Source organism: Sinocyclocheilus grahami, unplaced genomic scaffold, assembly GCF_001515645.1.
Source record: "Sinocyclocheilus grahami isolate Dianchi unplaced genomic scaffold, SAMN03320097.WGS_v1.1 scaffold776.1, whole genome shotgun sequence".
NCBI lineage: Eukaryota > Metazoa > Chordata > Actinopteri > Cypriniformes > Cyprinidae > Sinocyclocheilus > Sinocyclocheilus grahami.
Window position 1 is genome coordinate 494,158 of NW_015505955.1, and position 18,557 is coordinate 512,714.

Consider the following 18,557-nt stretch of genomic DNA (forward strand, 5'->3'; position numbering starts at 1 on the left):
TGGTTTTGATGCTTTTTAAAGTGGTGTGACAGATCGCTGTAGTGCCTCAATTCAAGTGGAATGTGAACCGATAATTTCTTCCTCTTTACTACTAGTTATAGTGCGAAATAAACATGAATGACTGAAAATCAGAAGATCTGTTGAAAGACAAAGTTTAGCTTACTGAAGTTATCGTGTTTTAACAACTTTGTTCACAGAATGTTACATTTTCAGAAGTCATTTCAAAGAACTCTTAGAGAGGAGATTTTGGCAAAAAAAAAATATTGTCTATTATATATTATTTATATTTTTACCTGTTAATGATGCCGAAATGCATGTTTGAATTAATCTGTTCTGAAATAAGTTATGACAGACACCATATTGGGATTAGAAACCTAATGACATCATTAGAAAGGTAAAATAAATTTGCAGTGTAAATGTTTGTATACAACTTGAGTGTTTATACAGTACACTGTAAAATATTACATGATCAGTAAGTCATGGCAACTTACTGTATGTTTTTACATTACCTCTTCAAAATAAGTTGAAAAATTTCCTTTTTTTTTTTTTATAAGTCCAGCTTGATTTTTCAGGTAGGTTTAATGTAATTCAAGTTGAAATTACTTGTATAACCAAGTTGATTATACTTAAAACTTAAGTTCAGTTGCTGCCTTGAATTTTTATGTTGAAATAAGATTTTTTTTACAGTGATCATCAGTTGAATTGAATAGTTTAGGTTGTTAATTTTAACCTTTAATATACTATACATATAGTATATACATATACTAGCATCTGCACTATGTGATTCTTATTACTTCACTATGAATGGATGGAAAGTTACTTGTAGATTAACAGACTTGAAGATTAATTCAAGCTCAAAAATGATACTTTTCACCTTTTAAAATGCTGTATTCTTCTGCACAGATGTTCTTAAAATTCTTCTGAAGAGCTTATTTATAGAGTGTTTGATTACAGTATATTTTTCTTCGTCAAAACACATTAGCCAGTTTCCTCAGTCCTCTCCCACTTTTAAGAAATCCTGCTGTGGTCATGCAACAATCTGAGGGAGTGAACATCGCTGTATGCTGAGTCTGACCCAAGAGACACTGAAGGCAAAAACAGGCCCTGAGGTCTGGACTGGTCCTGCATGCTCGGGTGTTTCTGTGCAGTCGTTACTCCTTTTTTTGCTCTATAGTCCCTCTCGAAATGGAATCCACTGGCTGTTGCTGTGGCTTTGCAAAAATAAATCATCTGCGGTGCTGGATTTAGCCACTAATGAGGTATTGATCTGCGAGGAGCCTTAACTTTTCAGGGGGAAGTAGATGGAGAAACTGAGAGCTGAGACCTGTCTGGAGGACATGCAAACATATTCAGTGTTTTGCTGAATTAAAAGTCTTGACATTTATTTGAAATGGAAAATGTTCAGGTAAATAAATACTGAAGCTGTCTGTAAAATCGAGAGAGCTGTTTGGGAATCTGAAAACGTTTGGCATGGTGACAAGAAGTTGAGAGTAATTATATTGCAATCACAGATGTGAAACTTTTTTTGTTTGACAGGTTTGTCATCTCTATAATTGTCCTCTGTGACGGCACGTCATCCACATATGGGAGTCTTATAGATTCTTTAATGTATCTGCATAGGCAAGAGGAGATGTGGGAAGAGATGTTGAGCATAACCGATCCCATAATGCTTGTACGTTCAGGCGTTTCCTTCAGGAGTTCTGTGGTACAGTGATGGTATTGCAACATAATACTGTGGCAATTTGGGATTTTGATATCAAGATATCACTGAGCATAATCATTATTATTACTATTAAATTGGCCATTATTAGACTGATTTACTTTTAAACTAAAATAATCAATACTGTGGGTGAAAAAAGTTTTTGTTTATATACTATTATAATATTTGTTAATATTTTGAATGAGCTTCTTTTACGTCTTTTTATATCTTTTTAAATTTTATCATTTTATGTGCATTGCCTTTTATTTAGCCTTTTTAATATTTTTGTTTACTTTCAGCTTTAATAAATTGAATATTTAGCTTTAATTTATTCCGATTTATTTCAGTTAACAAAAACAATAGTTTTTAACAATAGTATTAGTGCTGTCAAACGTTTAATCGCGATTAATCGCATCCAAAATAAAAGTTTTTGTTTACATATATATGTGTGTGTCCTGTGTATATTATTTATGTATATATAAATACACACACATGCATGTATATATTTCAGAAAAATATGTTAGTTCATATATTAAATATGTTTATTTATAATATAAATTATTTGAATATAAATAGGCATGTAAATACATGTAAATATTTGTAAAATATATACTGTTATATATGCATAATAAATATACACAGAACACACATATATTATTCAAACAAAAACTTTTATTTTGGATGCGATTAATCGCGATTAATCGCATCCAAAATAAAAGTTTTTGTTTACATATATATGTGTGTGTCCTGTGTATATTATTTATGTATATATAAATACACACACATGCATGTATATATTTCAGAAAAATATGTTAGTTCATATATTAAATATGTTTATTTATAATATAAATTATTTGAATATAAATAGGCATGTAAATACATGTAAATATTTGTAAAATATATACTGTTATATATGCATAATAAATATACACAGAACACACATATATTATTCAAACAAAAACTTTTATTTTGGATGCGATTAATCGCGATTAATCGCATCCAAAATAAAAGTTTTTGTTTACATATATATGTGTGTGTCCTGTGTATATTATTTATGTATATATAAATACACACACATGCATGTATATATTTCAGAAAAATATGTTAGTTCATATATTAAATATGTTTATTTATAATATAAATTATTTGAATATAAATAGGCATGTAAATACATGTAAATATTTGTAAAATATATACTGTTATATATGCATAATAAATATACACAGAACACACATATATTATTCAAACAAAAACTTTTATTTTGGATGCGATTAATCGCGATTAATCGCATCCAAAATAAAAGTTTTTGTTTACATATATATGTGTGTGTCCTGTGTATATTATTTATGTATATATAAATACACACACATGCATGTATATATTTCAGAAAAATATGTTAGTTCATATATTAAATATGTTTATTTATAATATAAATTATTTGAATATAAATAGGCATGTAAATACATGTAAATATTTGTAAAATATATACTGTTATATATGCATAATAAATATACACAGAACACACATATATTATTCAAACAAAAACTTTTATTTTGGATGCGATTAATCGCGATTAATCGCATCCAAAATAAAAGTTTTTGTTTACATATATATGTGTGTGTCCTGTGTATATTATTTATGTATATATAAATACACACACATGCATGTATATATTTCAGAAAAATATGTTAGTTCATATATTAAATATGTTTATTTATAATATAAATTATTTGAATATAAATAGGCATGTAAATACATGTAAATATTTGTAAAATATATACTGTTATATATGCATAATAAATATACACAGAACACACATATATTATTCAAACAAAAACTTTTATTTTGGATGCGATTAATCGCGATTAATCGCATCCAAAATAAAAGTTTTTGTTTACATATATATGTGTGTGTCCTGTGTATATTATTTATGTATATATAAATACACACACATGCATGTATATATTTCAGAAAAATATGTTAGTTCATATATTAAATATGTTTATTTATAATATAAATTATTTGAATATAAATAGGCATGTAAATACATGTAAATATTTGTAAAATATATACTGTTATATATGCATAATAAATATACACAGAACACACATATATTATTCAAACAAAAACTTTTATTTTGGATGCGATTAATCGCGATTAATCGCATCCAAAATAAAAGTTTTTGTTTACATATATATGTGTGTGTCCTGTGTATATTATTTATGTATATATAAATACACACACATGCATGTATATATTTCAGAAAAATATGTTAGTTCATATATTAAATATGTTTATTTATAATATAAATTATTTGAATATAAATAGGCATGTAAATACATGTAAATATTTGTAAAATATATACTGTTATATATGCATAATAAATATACACAGAACACACATATATTATTCAAACAAAAACTTTTATTTTGGATGCGATTAATCGCGATTAATCGCATCCAAAATAAAAGTTTTTGTTTACATATATATGTGTGTGTCCTGTGTATATTATTTATGTATATATAAATACACACACATGCATGTATATATTTCAGAAAAATATGTTAGTTCATATATTAAATATGTTTATTTATAATATAAATTATTTGAATATAAATAGGCATGTAAATACATGTAAATATTTGTAAAATATATACTGTTATATATGCATAATAAATATACACAGAACACACATATATTATTCAAACAAAAACTTTTATTTTGGATGCGATTAATCGCGATTAATCGCATCCAAAATAAAAGTTTTTGTTTACATATATATGTGTGTGTCCTGTGTATATTATTTATGTATATATAAATACACACACATGCATGTATATATTTCAGAAAAATATGTTAGTTCATATATTAAATATGTTTATTTATAATATAAATTATTTGAATATAAATAGGCATGTAAATACATGTAAATATTTGTAAAATATATACTGTTATATATGCATAATAAATATACACAGAACACACACATATATTATCCAAACAAAAACTTTTATTTTGGATGCGATTAATCGCGATTAATCGCATCCAAAATAAAAGTTTTTGTTTGGATAATATATGTGTGTGTTCTGTGTATATTTATTATGCATATATAACAGTATATATTTTACAAATATTTACATGTATTTACATGCCTATTTATATTCAAATAATTTATATTATAAATAAATATATTTAATATATGAACTAACATATTTTTCTGAAATATATACATGCATGTGTGTGTATTTATATATACATAAATAATATACACAGTACACACACATATATATGTAAACAAAAACTTTTATTTTGGATGCGAATAATTGTGATTAATCATTTGACAGAACTAGTTTGTAGATAGATAATACTTTATAGATGGTTAACAATAACAAAAAAAATCTTCTGGCATTTAGTTTGATTGGAGGAGACATTTGATAGAATGAAAATTCTTTCCTTAAAAAATATATTTTTTAACATCATAGTTGCTGTTTTAATAAAGCAAAATGGAAATCTTCCAGAGTAAAGTGCATGTACCACATATTACTATATTCATATTTTCATAATGTACTGTATGTGCAAAAACCTATTATGATAGTATATTATGGTGCTTTATGTTAGTTGAATCTGTGGTCTGATGAGTGATCTGAGGCAAATCAGAGAGGGCATACAACCTATTTGGCAACAAACGTGCTCGTTAATAATGTAGCTGTTCTTACTTTGTTATTGAGATCAGCGGTGAATTAATACATTGAAATATAATGCATTTGCAGGAAATAGGAAGTAACAGCAACACCTACTAGTGTTAACGCATGTATTTTTTGCTTCAGACATTATAGTAATGGCTGCTACTATTTGTCACATTTTAGTTGCATATATTCCATCATGGCATTAATTAGCTGGATAACTCATAAAAAGGGGAAAAAAGAAATGGATGTGTCCCATTATTCATAACAAGAGTGGTCATGGGGGTTTGAGTCTCTCAGGAAGGCAGTTGTACAGTCTTAACCCTTGACATGTGTGCTATTAGTTTGATTCTTCATATTCAAGATCACTGTGCTTTTCTGCTTAAACGGGGTCGGTGTTCATTTTCCTCTCTGCCCCAATGAAAATGCCTCACAAAGTCCGTCACTTGTGTTACAGTATATGTTTATTATTAGTGGGGCTTCACGCTGAGTGCTTAGTAAACCTGTACTTCCGCCCCGACTGGTCTCTCTGTGAGCCGGCTCAATCTATGCTATGTTATATGGGTTAAACAAGCGCACCTATTCATCTTTGCTCTATACAGGGGATGCTATTTCTGAACTCTGCAGGAGTCTGATCATTTCAAGACTTTGTTCTTTGATGGAGGCCAAACTCTTTGAAGCTGGTCCATGCTGAACCTCAATGAAGAAAGTTTTTTTTTCTTTTGTCAGAATTTTGCAATGAGAGAGTTAAAGGCTGATTTGCTTCGCTTCATTAAATGGTTACAAAGCGTAGAACACAATTTCTGAGGCGATAACACACATGCTGTATGTGTTACTGTAAATGTATTATTTTTCATTTTAAGGTGTAATTTATTTAATTTTGGACTTAATTTTAATCAGAAGTGTTGATTGTGAATAATAATTTGCATGGTCTGAAAGCAGGAGTTGAATTTGTTGACTATAATATAAAATACTTAAATCAATATAATATAATATAATATAAACTGTGTGTTTGGTTTGATTTGCTTCGCTTCATTAAATGGTTACAAAGCGTAGAACACAATTTCTGAGGTGATAACACACATGCTGTATGTGTTACTGTAAATGTATTATTTTTCATTTTAAGGTGTAATTTATTTAATTTTGGACTTAATTTTAATCAGAAGTGTTGATTGTGAATAATAATTTGCATGGTCTGAAAGCAGGAGTTGAATTTGTTGACTATAATATAAAATACTTAAATCAATATAATATAATATAATATAATATAAACTGTGTGTTTGGTCATTGTATTATGAGCTTAGAATTTGTAAATTGCTCTGTACATTTATGGTTTAGGGCCACATAGTCACTTGACTTCATTTGCACATTCTGTTTACATATATAGATATACTGAAAAAATTATTGTGATTTTAACAGTAAAAGACTGTAAAAATGCTACAGTAAAAACCTGTTAACAGTAAGTTTCCATACTGTATTCGGTGAATAAATGTTATTACATTTAATGTGATTTTACAGTAAAATGCTGTTAAAAATAAATTTTTTGGAAGTGAAAAAGAAAAAGTCATTGTATAATTTACAGTGAAAAACCGTAAATTGACACTCCCAGAATTCCCTGCATGACACGTCATAGTTTTTTTGTTGAAATAATGTTTCTTCTCAGTTTTTTTCTTATCATTTGTGCACACTAGGTTTTAATCTTACATCTAATGTGAAATTAATGTTTATTGCATTATTTCAGTATCGTGTGTCACCATGATGGTGTTTAGTGTTTGTGTGAATGACACTGTGTGCACCATCTATATATAAGTAGCTCGTAGAAAAGCTGTTTGTGATGAGCTTTGGTCCATCATGTGACTTTCTCATCAACACCAGTTTTTGGTGGTTATCAGTGCATTACAATGGTTCAACCCGATATTAGTACTTCAATGTGTTGGTTTATTAACATTACATCAGTTAATGAAATACGGTATTTTATTTTGAATTTAAGTTAAGTCTGTAAAACCTAAAATGTTGCTACCATATTTTTTTACGGTGAAGTTCTGGCAACCACAGCTGCCGGTATTTTACCGTAAATGTCACAGATTTTTATTTTTTTACTGTGCTATATGCAAATGTAACTTCCCTGATAATGCTGATGTTGTGCTGCGCTTGGCTCGTAAAAACTGAGAACAAGAGGTGGCTAAAGTTGCTGTGGTGCAAAAGGCAACGGCTGTTAAACTGTAAAAAAAATATTTTTTAACGTAAATAAAACCGATTATTGGAGTATATTTTACAAGAAAATACAATTTGTCTTTCTACTTCAAAATTTCACATTTAATTCAATGTTACTTGCAGTTAGCTCAGTCTCTCGACTGTAATTTTATTTGTGAAATTTACTAGCAAATTCTGAGTGACAATAAATTTAAAGTCAGACATAAATAGCTTCGTTGATTGTCGTGTAAAAGGCAACGGCTGTTAAAAAACTAAACTAAACTAAAATGTTTTTTTGAAGTAAATAAAACAGAAACTTTCGTCCATCATAAAAAAATTCGGATCAGGTTCGATTTTCTGCGTTTTTGGATCTGTAGCAAGTATTTTGATAGGAAAGGATGACGAATACGAAAAAAACCCGGAAAAACGCATACAAAAATTTCGGACTCTGTGTGCAAGGACCTTAAAAGTTTTCCATTTGGGAGGACTAAAGTTTGCACATGTGGCCTGAACATTCAGATGCATTTACACTTGAAATGAAGGGTTTCATGGATCTCTCTCACTCTTCTACATGGCAGGACTAGTTACAGCATCATCAGGTGTAATATCTGCTTTAGGCATGAAGGCCAGGACTAGGATGAATGGGTTTACCGTGGGCTTTTCTAATGTGGGCGAGCCACATCATTGCTGTCTGGCTGCCACTGTACAGCTGAAGATTGACTTCCAGGATTGCCATTTAGGCGTCCTCCACTACCGAAGGCTTTCATCTGCTCTCACACAGGCTCTTCTCCTGCAATTACGGAGGATTCCTGCGTGTAAATGAGCGCTGGCTTGTTTACCACATGGAAAGCATATCGCGTTGGCCTCTAATGTATCTCAGAGCATTATCACTCCGTCACAGTGTTGTTCTATTAGCGGAGATTCAGGAGGAAAGTGTATTTCGTTTCTGCGCTCTTGTGGCTTGTACAGTTTCATTCTCTCTGTCCGTGTTTTTCCAGATCGCTCGCTATGACGTCAGACAGCAGAGCTCACTGAGATTTAGCACGCTAGGATAGACTCCTCTTTACAGTCACTCGTATGGCATGGGTCATGTGATTTCTAGCACCCCTGGTTGAATGATGGGAATGCAATCATACGATTATTGTCAGGTGAAATATGCTCATCCTTACATATCTACGTTAGATTTCCATGATAATACAGAAGTAAATGCATCCTGCATATTAAGAAGTGCTTGCTGACACCCTTCTTGATAGACAAGATGTTTGATTTGATAATCTGTTTTGATTTGGATTTCTTTAGCCATTAAAGATTTCCTAGAGCAGGTGAATCTTATCACTCGGGTCAAATTTCATAAAAAAATTTAAATAATTTTTTAATTAAAAAAATGAATTGAATTAAATGAATTGGAAAAAAAAAAAAATATATATATATATATATATATCAATTATATTTCTAAATATAATATCTTATTTTTTTAATTTAATTTTAATTTAATTCATTTATATATATCCAAAATAAGTTATGTAATATGTGTGTACTGTGTATATTTATTATGTATATTTTGCAAATATTTACATGTATTTACATTTATATAATGTAATATATATATATATATATATATATATATAATTATAGTTTAAGTATAAATATAAATATTAGATGTTTTTCATCTACTATTTTATTTCATTTCAGCTCCATTTTAATTAATTAATTGCAGTTTTAAATTAAATTTCTGTTAATTCAATTCAATTAATAGTTATAAATAAATCAATTATTTTGATCAATAATAGCACTGTTCACAATGCACCATAAATCAATCAGTAAATAGATCAATAATTATTTCTTTGATGTTTTCTGTGATGAATATGTTCACGTGTTTACAGAGATTTACCCTAGAAAGAGTAAGCAGCTATTTCAGCCTTTTACGTTTGTTCCTTCAGTCATTTGAAAGCATGGTTTGCCCACAAAGCTGTTTTTAAAGCCTGGATTCACAATTCAGTCACAATCAGCTGTCTTTTCTCTTAACACGGAGTATTTGAAGTTAGCACTTTTAGCTTTCTTTCTCCGAGCAATGACCCTATTCCTGAATGAATTCGTTGTGAGTTCACTCTGTGTCTGTTTTGGGCTGGATCTTGTGTTGGCCATCCAGTGTCTGTGCTGACGGTTATTGGTTGGTTGGTGTGGTGTGTTTCGTTTGGCCTCAGCACTTTGGCATTGCTGTGTGATGAGCTCTGGTGTCACTGATTCCCATGACTCATTGAGGTGGACATCCAGCAGAATGAGCAGAGACGTGCGGTCAGATCTCTGCTGACTAGGCAGGCTTTTACTTTTCTTAGATGTCGGATGGAAATGGGTTTGGTGACGTAGTGCTCATTTAGTGCCATTGCACGTGTATGTGTCAGTGCATGTGAGGACAGTAAGCTGGAAAGTCCATCTCAGTATTTTTTCAAGGCTTTTGCTAAAATCTAATAACCGTTTATTTATGTATTTGCTTTGATAAAGCCATGTTGCCAAGTAAATGTAAATTTGCTTATGTTTTTCTAAAACATTTGAATAGGGATGCAGCAATATTAAAATTCTGGCTGAAACAATAAGCAGACTATAATTTAAAATGTTTAAAGCAAGATGAAATATTCCGTCAAAATCTAGTGTAAAATAATAAAGGTGTGTTTTTCACAATAAACGGAGGAAATTGTAATTAAAAAATATAAATGCTAAAAATTGCATGTTTTTATTTATATGCAATTTTAAGTATTTATATATTTTAATTATAATTTCCTCCTTTTTTTATAGACTTAAGACTTTTTTATATATTTGGGGATGCAGCAATAAAATGGGTGATGTTTAGGCATCACAAAATCATATACAGTAATATACAGTATGAAAAATGGATATTCATTTAGAAGTTCTAAGTGTTATTAAATTATTTTGAATTTTTCTGTTAGATGACAGAAAAGGTTATCGGTATGTAAAAATAATAATTTAAAAAAATCGGTGAAATTTACGGTAAATCGCCATTAAATATACAATGGCCACATTTTCCGTTTTTTTTAGACTGATCTTAAATTTACAGTAAAAAGTGTATATATTTCATTACCTAAAATAATGTTAATATACCAAATTACTAAAGTTATTATTATTTTTTTTTTTTACCAGACAGCAACATTAAAACACAATTAAAATTGAGATCATTACAGTTTTCTACTGTATACATTGAACTTACTGTTAACCAATTATAAGGTTTTTACTGTAGCATTTAAAAAAAAAGACCATTAACATTATGATCATTTTTTTTACAACGTAGGAGAAATGAACGCATGTCTTTATTGAGATGTCATTGCAGGCTGCAGACAAAAAAAAAGATGCAGTGCGACTAGTGTAGTCTGATTCACAAGCAAATGAGTCTTCAGAGCCTGCTCTCGAAACAAATGATTGAGTCAGTGTTGTTATTGTTAACTAAAACCATTAAAAAAAAAAAAACGAATTGTTTATATAACTGAAAAAAATCTGAAATAAAGTAAAATATAAATATCAGATGAAAATGTAAACTAATGCAGAAAACGTACACTAAAATGACTTAAATGAAAATTTGTCAACTAAATAAATAAGTTAAAGGACTAAAATGACTCAAATTAAAATAGTAATGAAAAAAATCTATATATAAAAAAAAAAGAACAAAAGTCAAAGTAATAAAAATTACAAAAGCACAAAACAAAATGACCGCAGATTTCAAATAAAATTAAAATTAATATTAAATATTAAAAACGAACTAAAAATAGTCGAGTGTGACATTGAAACAAACATTTTCTGTACAAGCTGCTTTTAAACCGCACAGTACAAAAATATGCATTGTGATAGCGCTATACAAATAAACTTGACTTGAACTAAATTGAATTTATATAGTGTATGTGGCAGATTCACCATATATAAACCTTCCGAAGGTCATGACCTATTTTTTTTACATTAAAAAAAGATGTTTCTGAGATGGTTACTTGGAACATGCAGTGTAAGGAGGTCATGTGACATATATTATTCTTTGAAAGGTTAAAGCATGTAGAATACAATGTCACATAGGCTACTATTTTCGAAGGAATTAGGAAGTACACAATGCGCAGTGTGCAGAGTATGCATTAAACGTCTAGTTTATTACAGGCGTTACAAGCCAGTGCTCGAGTCAGAAGTTGTCAAACAGAACTGTGTTTTGAAGGTCAACCTACGCATGCTTTACTTAAAGCCAGAATATTGCAGACTGGGTGTGCGTGTGTGTGTGCGCGATGTACAGACAATTGTTCCTTAGGCAGCTCTGTCCTCTCTATACACTAGCATGCAAATTACTTCAGACCCTGCAACCAGTGTGTGTTATTTTAGTATAATTAATATAATATCACATTATATTATTAATATTTCCATTTTATTTTTAATAATTTATTAATTCAGCTTATTTTAAATTTATTTGATTTCAGCTTTATTTAAGTTACTGAAAATGATATTAGCTTTAGCTTTAGTTGGTAATAAACATGTTGCCTGTGTTGTATATCAGCAACAGGAAAAATTAGATTAAATGTAATGTAATGTGGCCCTATGAAATGTTTTATTTTTTCCCACCATATGTTTTAGTGTTAACAAATTTTTTGTTTTAGCATGTCTAATTATTTTAATGCAAAAAAAACCCCAACCTAATTTATTCAAATTAAATCTTAAAATAGCCTTTTGAGATGGTTTTCCCCCTCAGAAATTCTGTGTTGTATATTTAGATTTTTCTGGTTGTCAAATGAAAGCATAAAACATTAGTTTAATTTATCTTTTAATTACTGCAAATTAAATAAACTTTTCTTTTTAAATTAAAACATGGAAGAAATGTTGTGTGATTATTACTTAAAAAATCAGTTTAATAATTTTAGTAATAGTAGTACAATAGTAACAATATTCATATATTTCTGGCACAATGTCTTCAAGTCAAACTGAACTTTTATTTTGACAGGTTGCTGTGAACACCTTTACATTTCTGTGTGTATATGTTCTGACACTAGTTTTACTCAAATGAATGGTGAAATGCTCATGAAGTGACTCTCAGAACAATTTTGGAGATGTTGTTCTTGTATTTCTGTCCTCATTTAGTGAGACAACAGATGCTGACATCGCCGCATGTGTGTAGTAAATTAAACTGCGCATCTGCACCATTCATTCACACAGAGAAAATGCAGGATTCATATTTACAGTGGGGAAAAAAAGTATTTAGTCAGCCACCAATTGTGCAAGTTCTCCCACTTAAAAAGATGAGAGAGGCCTGTAATTTTCATCATAGGTATACCTCAACTATGAGAGACAAAATGAGAAAAAAAAATCCAGAAAATCACATTGTAGGATTTTTAAAGAATTTATTTGCAAATTATGGTGGAAAATAAGTATTTGGTCAATAACAAAATTTCATCTCAATACTTTGTTATATACACTTTGTTGGCAATGACAGAGGTCATGACATCTGCCCTGTACAGTGAAAACCGGGATTCATCCGTGAAGAGAACACCTCTCCAAAGTGCCAGACGCCATCGAATGTGAGCATTTGCCCACTCAAGTCGGTTACGACGATGAACTGCAGTCAGGTCGAGACCCCGATGAGGACGACGAGCATGCAGATGAGCTTCCCTGAGACGGTTTCTGACAGTTTGTGCAGAAATTCTTTGGTTATGCAAACCGATTGTTGCAGCAGCTGTCCGGGTGGCTGGTCATGATCTTTGAGTTCAGCTCATGAAAAATGGGGGCAAAAACAAAAGTGTTGTGTTTATAATTTTGTTCAGTGTATATATGTATGAGATCGATAACATAGAGCCCCCCCCCACATAACAAATTCCAATTTAACCCCTGATGTTAACTAATGCAGTTAACTAATGTGACCTTATTATAAAGTGTCACCACTATTTTAATAACATTTTATGCAAGTATGTATTCAAGATGCAAGGAAATATGTTATTACATTTGACTTTATGGTTACACCACATGACAGTTTTGGAGTCATTAAATTGAAACTTTTCATTTAACTTTGGTATAACTGTTTTCCAAAACTATACAAAACCGACATGAAAACAAAGAGTACTTGACAAAGAACTTGTCACATGTGTGTTGAACTTTTTTTTTTCTTCATAAAGGACACTTTTGACCCATTGACCTCTACATCATTGACCCAAGAAACAAAACTCCCTAGCAATTGCACAGAAAGAAATGCGCTGACAGAACACCTTTGCATTGTGGGATCGACTTCTGTGTGGGAATATATACCTGTTTAGTTTGATAAATTATATCTGTACTCTGACATATATACATGTGATCCTCGACCACAAAACAAGTCATAAGGGTCAATTTCTTGAAACTGAGATTTATACATCTGAATAAATAAGCTTTCAGTTGATGTATAGTTTTTTAAGATATGACGATATTTGGCTGAGATACAACTTTTTGATAATCTGGAATCTGAGGGTGCCTTTAAAGTAAAGTTGTCCAAATGAAGTTCTTAGCAATGCATATTACTGATCAAAAATTAAGTTTCGATATATTTATAGTAGGAAGTTTACAAAATATCTTCATGAAACATGATCTTTACTTATTATCCTAATGATTTTTGGCATAAAAGAAAAATCGATAATTTTGACCCATACACTGTATTGTTGGCTGTTGCAACAAATATAGCCGTGCTACTTATGACTGGTTTTGTGTTGCAGGGTCACATATATACTATAAATGGCAGTTGGTTGACTGTTGTGTGTGTGTGTGTGTGTGTTTGCACAGAGAAACCGGTGAACGCAGACCAACAGGAGCGGACTCTTCTGAAAGGCGTGTTCAGCGTCAGAAAGGGAAAGACGCAGCTCCATAAATGGGCTGAGCGGCAGGTCATCCTGTGCGGGACGAGTCTCATCGTTGCCTCTGTCAAGGACAGCCTGACCGGCAAGATGCACATACTACCCCTGGTCGGGGGGAAGGTAGGTGTCCACAGACACCCACCCACACACACACACACACACACGCGCGCCCTGGGCTCCAGGAACAGATAACAGAGAGCAGATGCATCAACACAGCTGTGAGTGAATGAGGATGAGGAAGGAAGGGAGGGAGACACACGACAATCAGACCTTTTATCTCCAGTGTGTGTTAAAGGAACATTCTGGGTTGTTTTCCACTTTATGTCTGTGGACCGTATGTGTGGCATGCTGTCGATTACCACACACAATACTTTCAGCTCCGAATCATTTCAGCTTCAGTCTGTTGTAATACACTTTAAGTGGACGTCTGGCAGTCGAGCACTTGCATGAATTCTTCAGTTTAAAAAGTTGTGATGGAGAAAGGAAATGCACTTGCATATAAGCTCAAAAAGCACTATATTACATTTAATTTTATTTGCAATTAACATGAAATCAAGTTTCAAAGCATATTACATTTAGTTCACACTTCAAGGAATAGTTCACCCAAAAATTAAAATTTTTACTTGCCCTCAGTTCATCCAAGATGGAGGTTTCTTCATCAGATTTGGAGAAATGTAGCATTGCATCACTCGCTCACCACTGGATCCTCTGCAGTGAATGGGTGCCGTCAGAATGAGAGTCCAAACAGCTGATAAAAACAACACAATAATCCACAAGTAATCCACACCACTCCAGTCCATCAGTTAATGTCTTGTGAAGTGAAAAGCTGCATGTTTGTAAGAAACAAATCCATGTTTCTTAAGCTAGAGAACATGCTAGTTTCGCAAGATCCCAAGCTTTGTTTACAGCAAAGGAAAACCAGTCTCCTCTTGGCTAATATCGAAATCCTTGGTTTGTATTTCTAATTTGTGACCGGTGTTTTGTTTTCGTCACTTCTCGCCGGAGCGTATGCTACATCTACGTCCTACGTCATCCGCTGGAACGCCACTCTCTCGTGAACGTGTTTACCACAGTTAGCGGAAGCTAGAGATTACAGTTTATAAAGTTTTAAATATGGATATTTTTCTTACACAAACGCATCGCATCAGAAGGCCTTTATTAAGCTCCTGGAGCCGTGTGGAGCACTTTTTATGATGTATGGATGCGTTTTCTTGGGCTTCAAAACCTCCAATTGATATAACTCCAATTGTATTTGTCTGAAAGAAGAAAGTCATATACTCTTAGGATGGCTTGAGGGTGAGTAAATCATGGGGTCATTTTCATGTTTGGGTGAAATGTCCCTTTAAGGCATTTTTAACTTCAAACTTGCTTCAAGCCTCTATGCATAATATTGCTTTCTCCAGTGAAAAAGTCATCTGGTCTGAATCCGGAGAGAAATATGCACAGATCAAGCACCGTTTATGAAGCCAAAAACAGTTCTAAACAAAATACACTATATGGACAAAAGTATTGGGACACCCCCTTCTAATGAACAGGTTTGACTACTTGAGTAATTTCCATAATTGTGTGCTTTTAACTTTACAGCAACAGTTTGGACAGGACACTTTTCTATTCTAACATGACAATGCCTCTGTGTATAAGGCAAGGATCAAAAAGAAATGATTGATTCAGTCAGTGTGTAAGAACTTGACTGCTCTGCAGAAAGCCAGCTGAACACCTCTGGTGTGACTTTAAATGAATTCCTTGAGCCAAAGACTCATCACCAAACACCAATGACTTGTACATGCACTGTATGGACAAATGTATTGGGACACCCCCTTCTTTAGAACAGAAAAAGACACTTCCAAAACTGTGGCAACAAAGATGGAATCATAATTCATGTATTCAGAAATTGTATTTTCATCTCTGTTGCAACAGTTTTGGAAGTGTCTAAAATGACTGTAGCCATATGCACAAGTCATTGGTGTCCCAATACTTTTGTCCATACATAGTGTATGTGTGTGGATTTTAATTTGAAAGGACAACAGAGGATGGACTTTTTCATTGGAAGCGGACTCGTATGTGACCCTGGAGCACAAAACCAGTCATAAGGGTCAATTTGTCGAAATTGAGATTTATACATCATCTGAAAGCTGAATAAATAAGCTTTCCGTTGATGTATGGTTTGTTAGGATAGGACTATATTTGGCACAAGTTAGATACAACTATTTGAAAATCTGAAATCTGAGGGTGCAAAAAAAATCTAAATATTGAGAAAATTGCCTTTAAAGTTGACCAAATGAAGTCAAGTGCAATGCAAGTTTTAATATAATTACGGTAGGAAATGTACAAAATATCTTCATGGAACATGATCTTTACTTAATATCCTAATGATTTTTGGCATAAAAGAAAAATCGATAATTTTGACTCATACAATGTATTGTTGGCTATTGCTACAAATATACCCGTGCTGCTTATGACTGGTTCTGTGCTCCAGGGTCACATTTTATGGACACCTATTGTAGTCAGAATCGATGGTTTAAAATTAAAATTAAAACATCTTAATGATGGATTTGTTTCTTACAAACACTCAGCTTTTCACTTCACAAGAAGTTAATTGATGGACTGGAGTCGTGTGGATTACTTAATTCCTTTAAGTATATTTTTGAAAGCATATGATTTCCATAATATCTGAGGCAGAATAGCTGCTTCTTAGGAAAAACTAAAAGTTTTTTCAAAGCTTGTAAAGTCTCCATTACCAACAGTTGACGGGTGAAACCTTGCTTTCTTGGCTCAGGTGGAGGAGGTGAAGCGGAGGCAACACTGTCTGATGTTCAGCTCCGCCGGACCGCAGGCTCAGACCTACTACGTTAACTTTGACACGCTGACCGACTACCAGCGCTGGCACCGGCAGGCTTCTAAAGTGAGTGAATTTGCTTTATCTCATCTAGACATGCATTAAGATTTCATTAGCAGGGCCACAGTGATTCAACAGCCGATCAGTGTTTTCTCTTCTTTCGATTTTGCAATAAAAAAACCCCACAGACTGTACGTGTTTGTATTTTCCGTCCCCGCCGCCTGCAGTGAACAGCTTTGCTGAAACAGCTGTCTGTGTCTTGAACACGCACATTTATTGTCCTGAACTTGTATGTTTGCTTTTTTGTTTGGTTTCTCTTTGCTCGGTTGGTCCTCATTTGTCTTAATCACCTAATGAATTGGCATTCCAAACTCCGGCTGCGTCTCTGGAGTCTAATGAGGTCTGACCATCTCTGGAGAGCACAGAGAGCTGTCCAACGCCAGAACCGTCCTGAATAATGCAAAACGCATTCTGCACAATTGTGTGCGAGGGTGATCCTGCAGTAATGGGCTGTTTGAGGTTGCATGATAGATGAGAAAGAGAGCGTTTGTGTGTCTAATGTGCGTCGCTACAGCCGTTGTGCTGTGAGCTCTGATCGACTCCATAATAAAAGAGCCTTTCAGTTCAGTTCAAGTCATTGTTTATATTTTTTCTACGAATCTGAGTTAACATGTTCTAAGCATAGGTGGAATTTGCACCGCAGCGCCCCCACACCTTGATGCTCATGACAAGAATAGCATGTATAGTTGCACCCTGTTTTTAAGTAAAGTTGTTTTCCTACTTTAACCCTTTTTTATAAATAATAATAGAAATGAATAAAGATTATGCTAAACTGCTTCTGTATCATATTAAGACTTTATTTCATTATAATCATAAGGCATTTTGACTGAATGATGATGTCACCGTAATGATTTTTGCAGCTTAAAAATCTGATTGGATGGAACCACATTTTAATGTAGCTGATGAATAAACTGTATTTCTTGATGAACAAAAGATTGTAATTCTTATTAAAACCTGACATGAAATAACAGTCAGAAAATGGTTTATTGGACTAACTAACTAAATAATAAACAAATAAATAAATACATGTTCGCATAACATTGGTGGTCTTTTACCATTGGTCCACCATTTAATTCAAGCAATAAAGCATTGAAGCCAAGGCCTTGCAGTACACTGATTTTCTCATGGTTAGGCTTTGCGTCATGCATAACCTTATTTTGATATCAGCCGTATCGCAGCATATGGGGGTGTAAAGAGCGGGATGTTGATGAGCTGTGTGTTTTGTAGGTGGT

The 18,557-nt window shown here is 32.3% G+C and overlaps 1 protein-coding gene across 1 annotated transcript in view; it reads left to right on the forward strand.

The window, feature by feature from the left end:
* The first annotated feature begins 14,270 nt into the window (after positions 1–14,270).
* Positions 14,271–18,557, forward strand: part of LOC107561505 (PH domain leucine-rich repeat-containing protein phosphatase 2-like) — a 47,552-nt gene continuing 43,265 nt past the window's right edge. The window contains exons 1-3 of the mRNA XM_016245958.1: positions 14,271–14,277; positions 14,359–14,549; positions 17,206–17,331. Of these exons, the coding sequence (XP_016101444.1) occupies positions 14,271–14,277; positions 14,359–14,549; positions 17,206–17,331 (324 nt within the window). The remainder of the gene's footprint in view (positions 14,278–14,358; positions 14,550–17,205; positions 17,332–18,557) is intronic.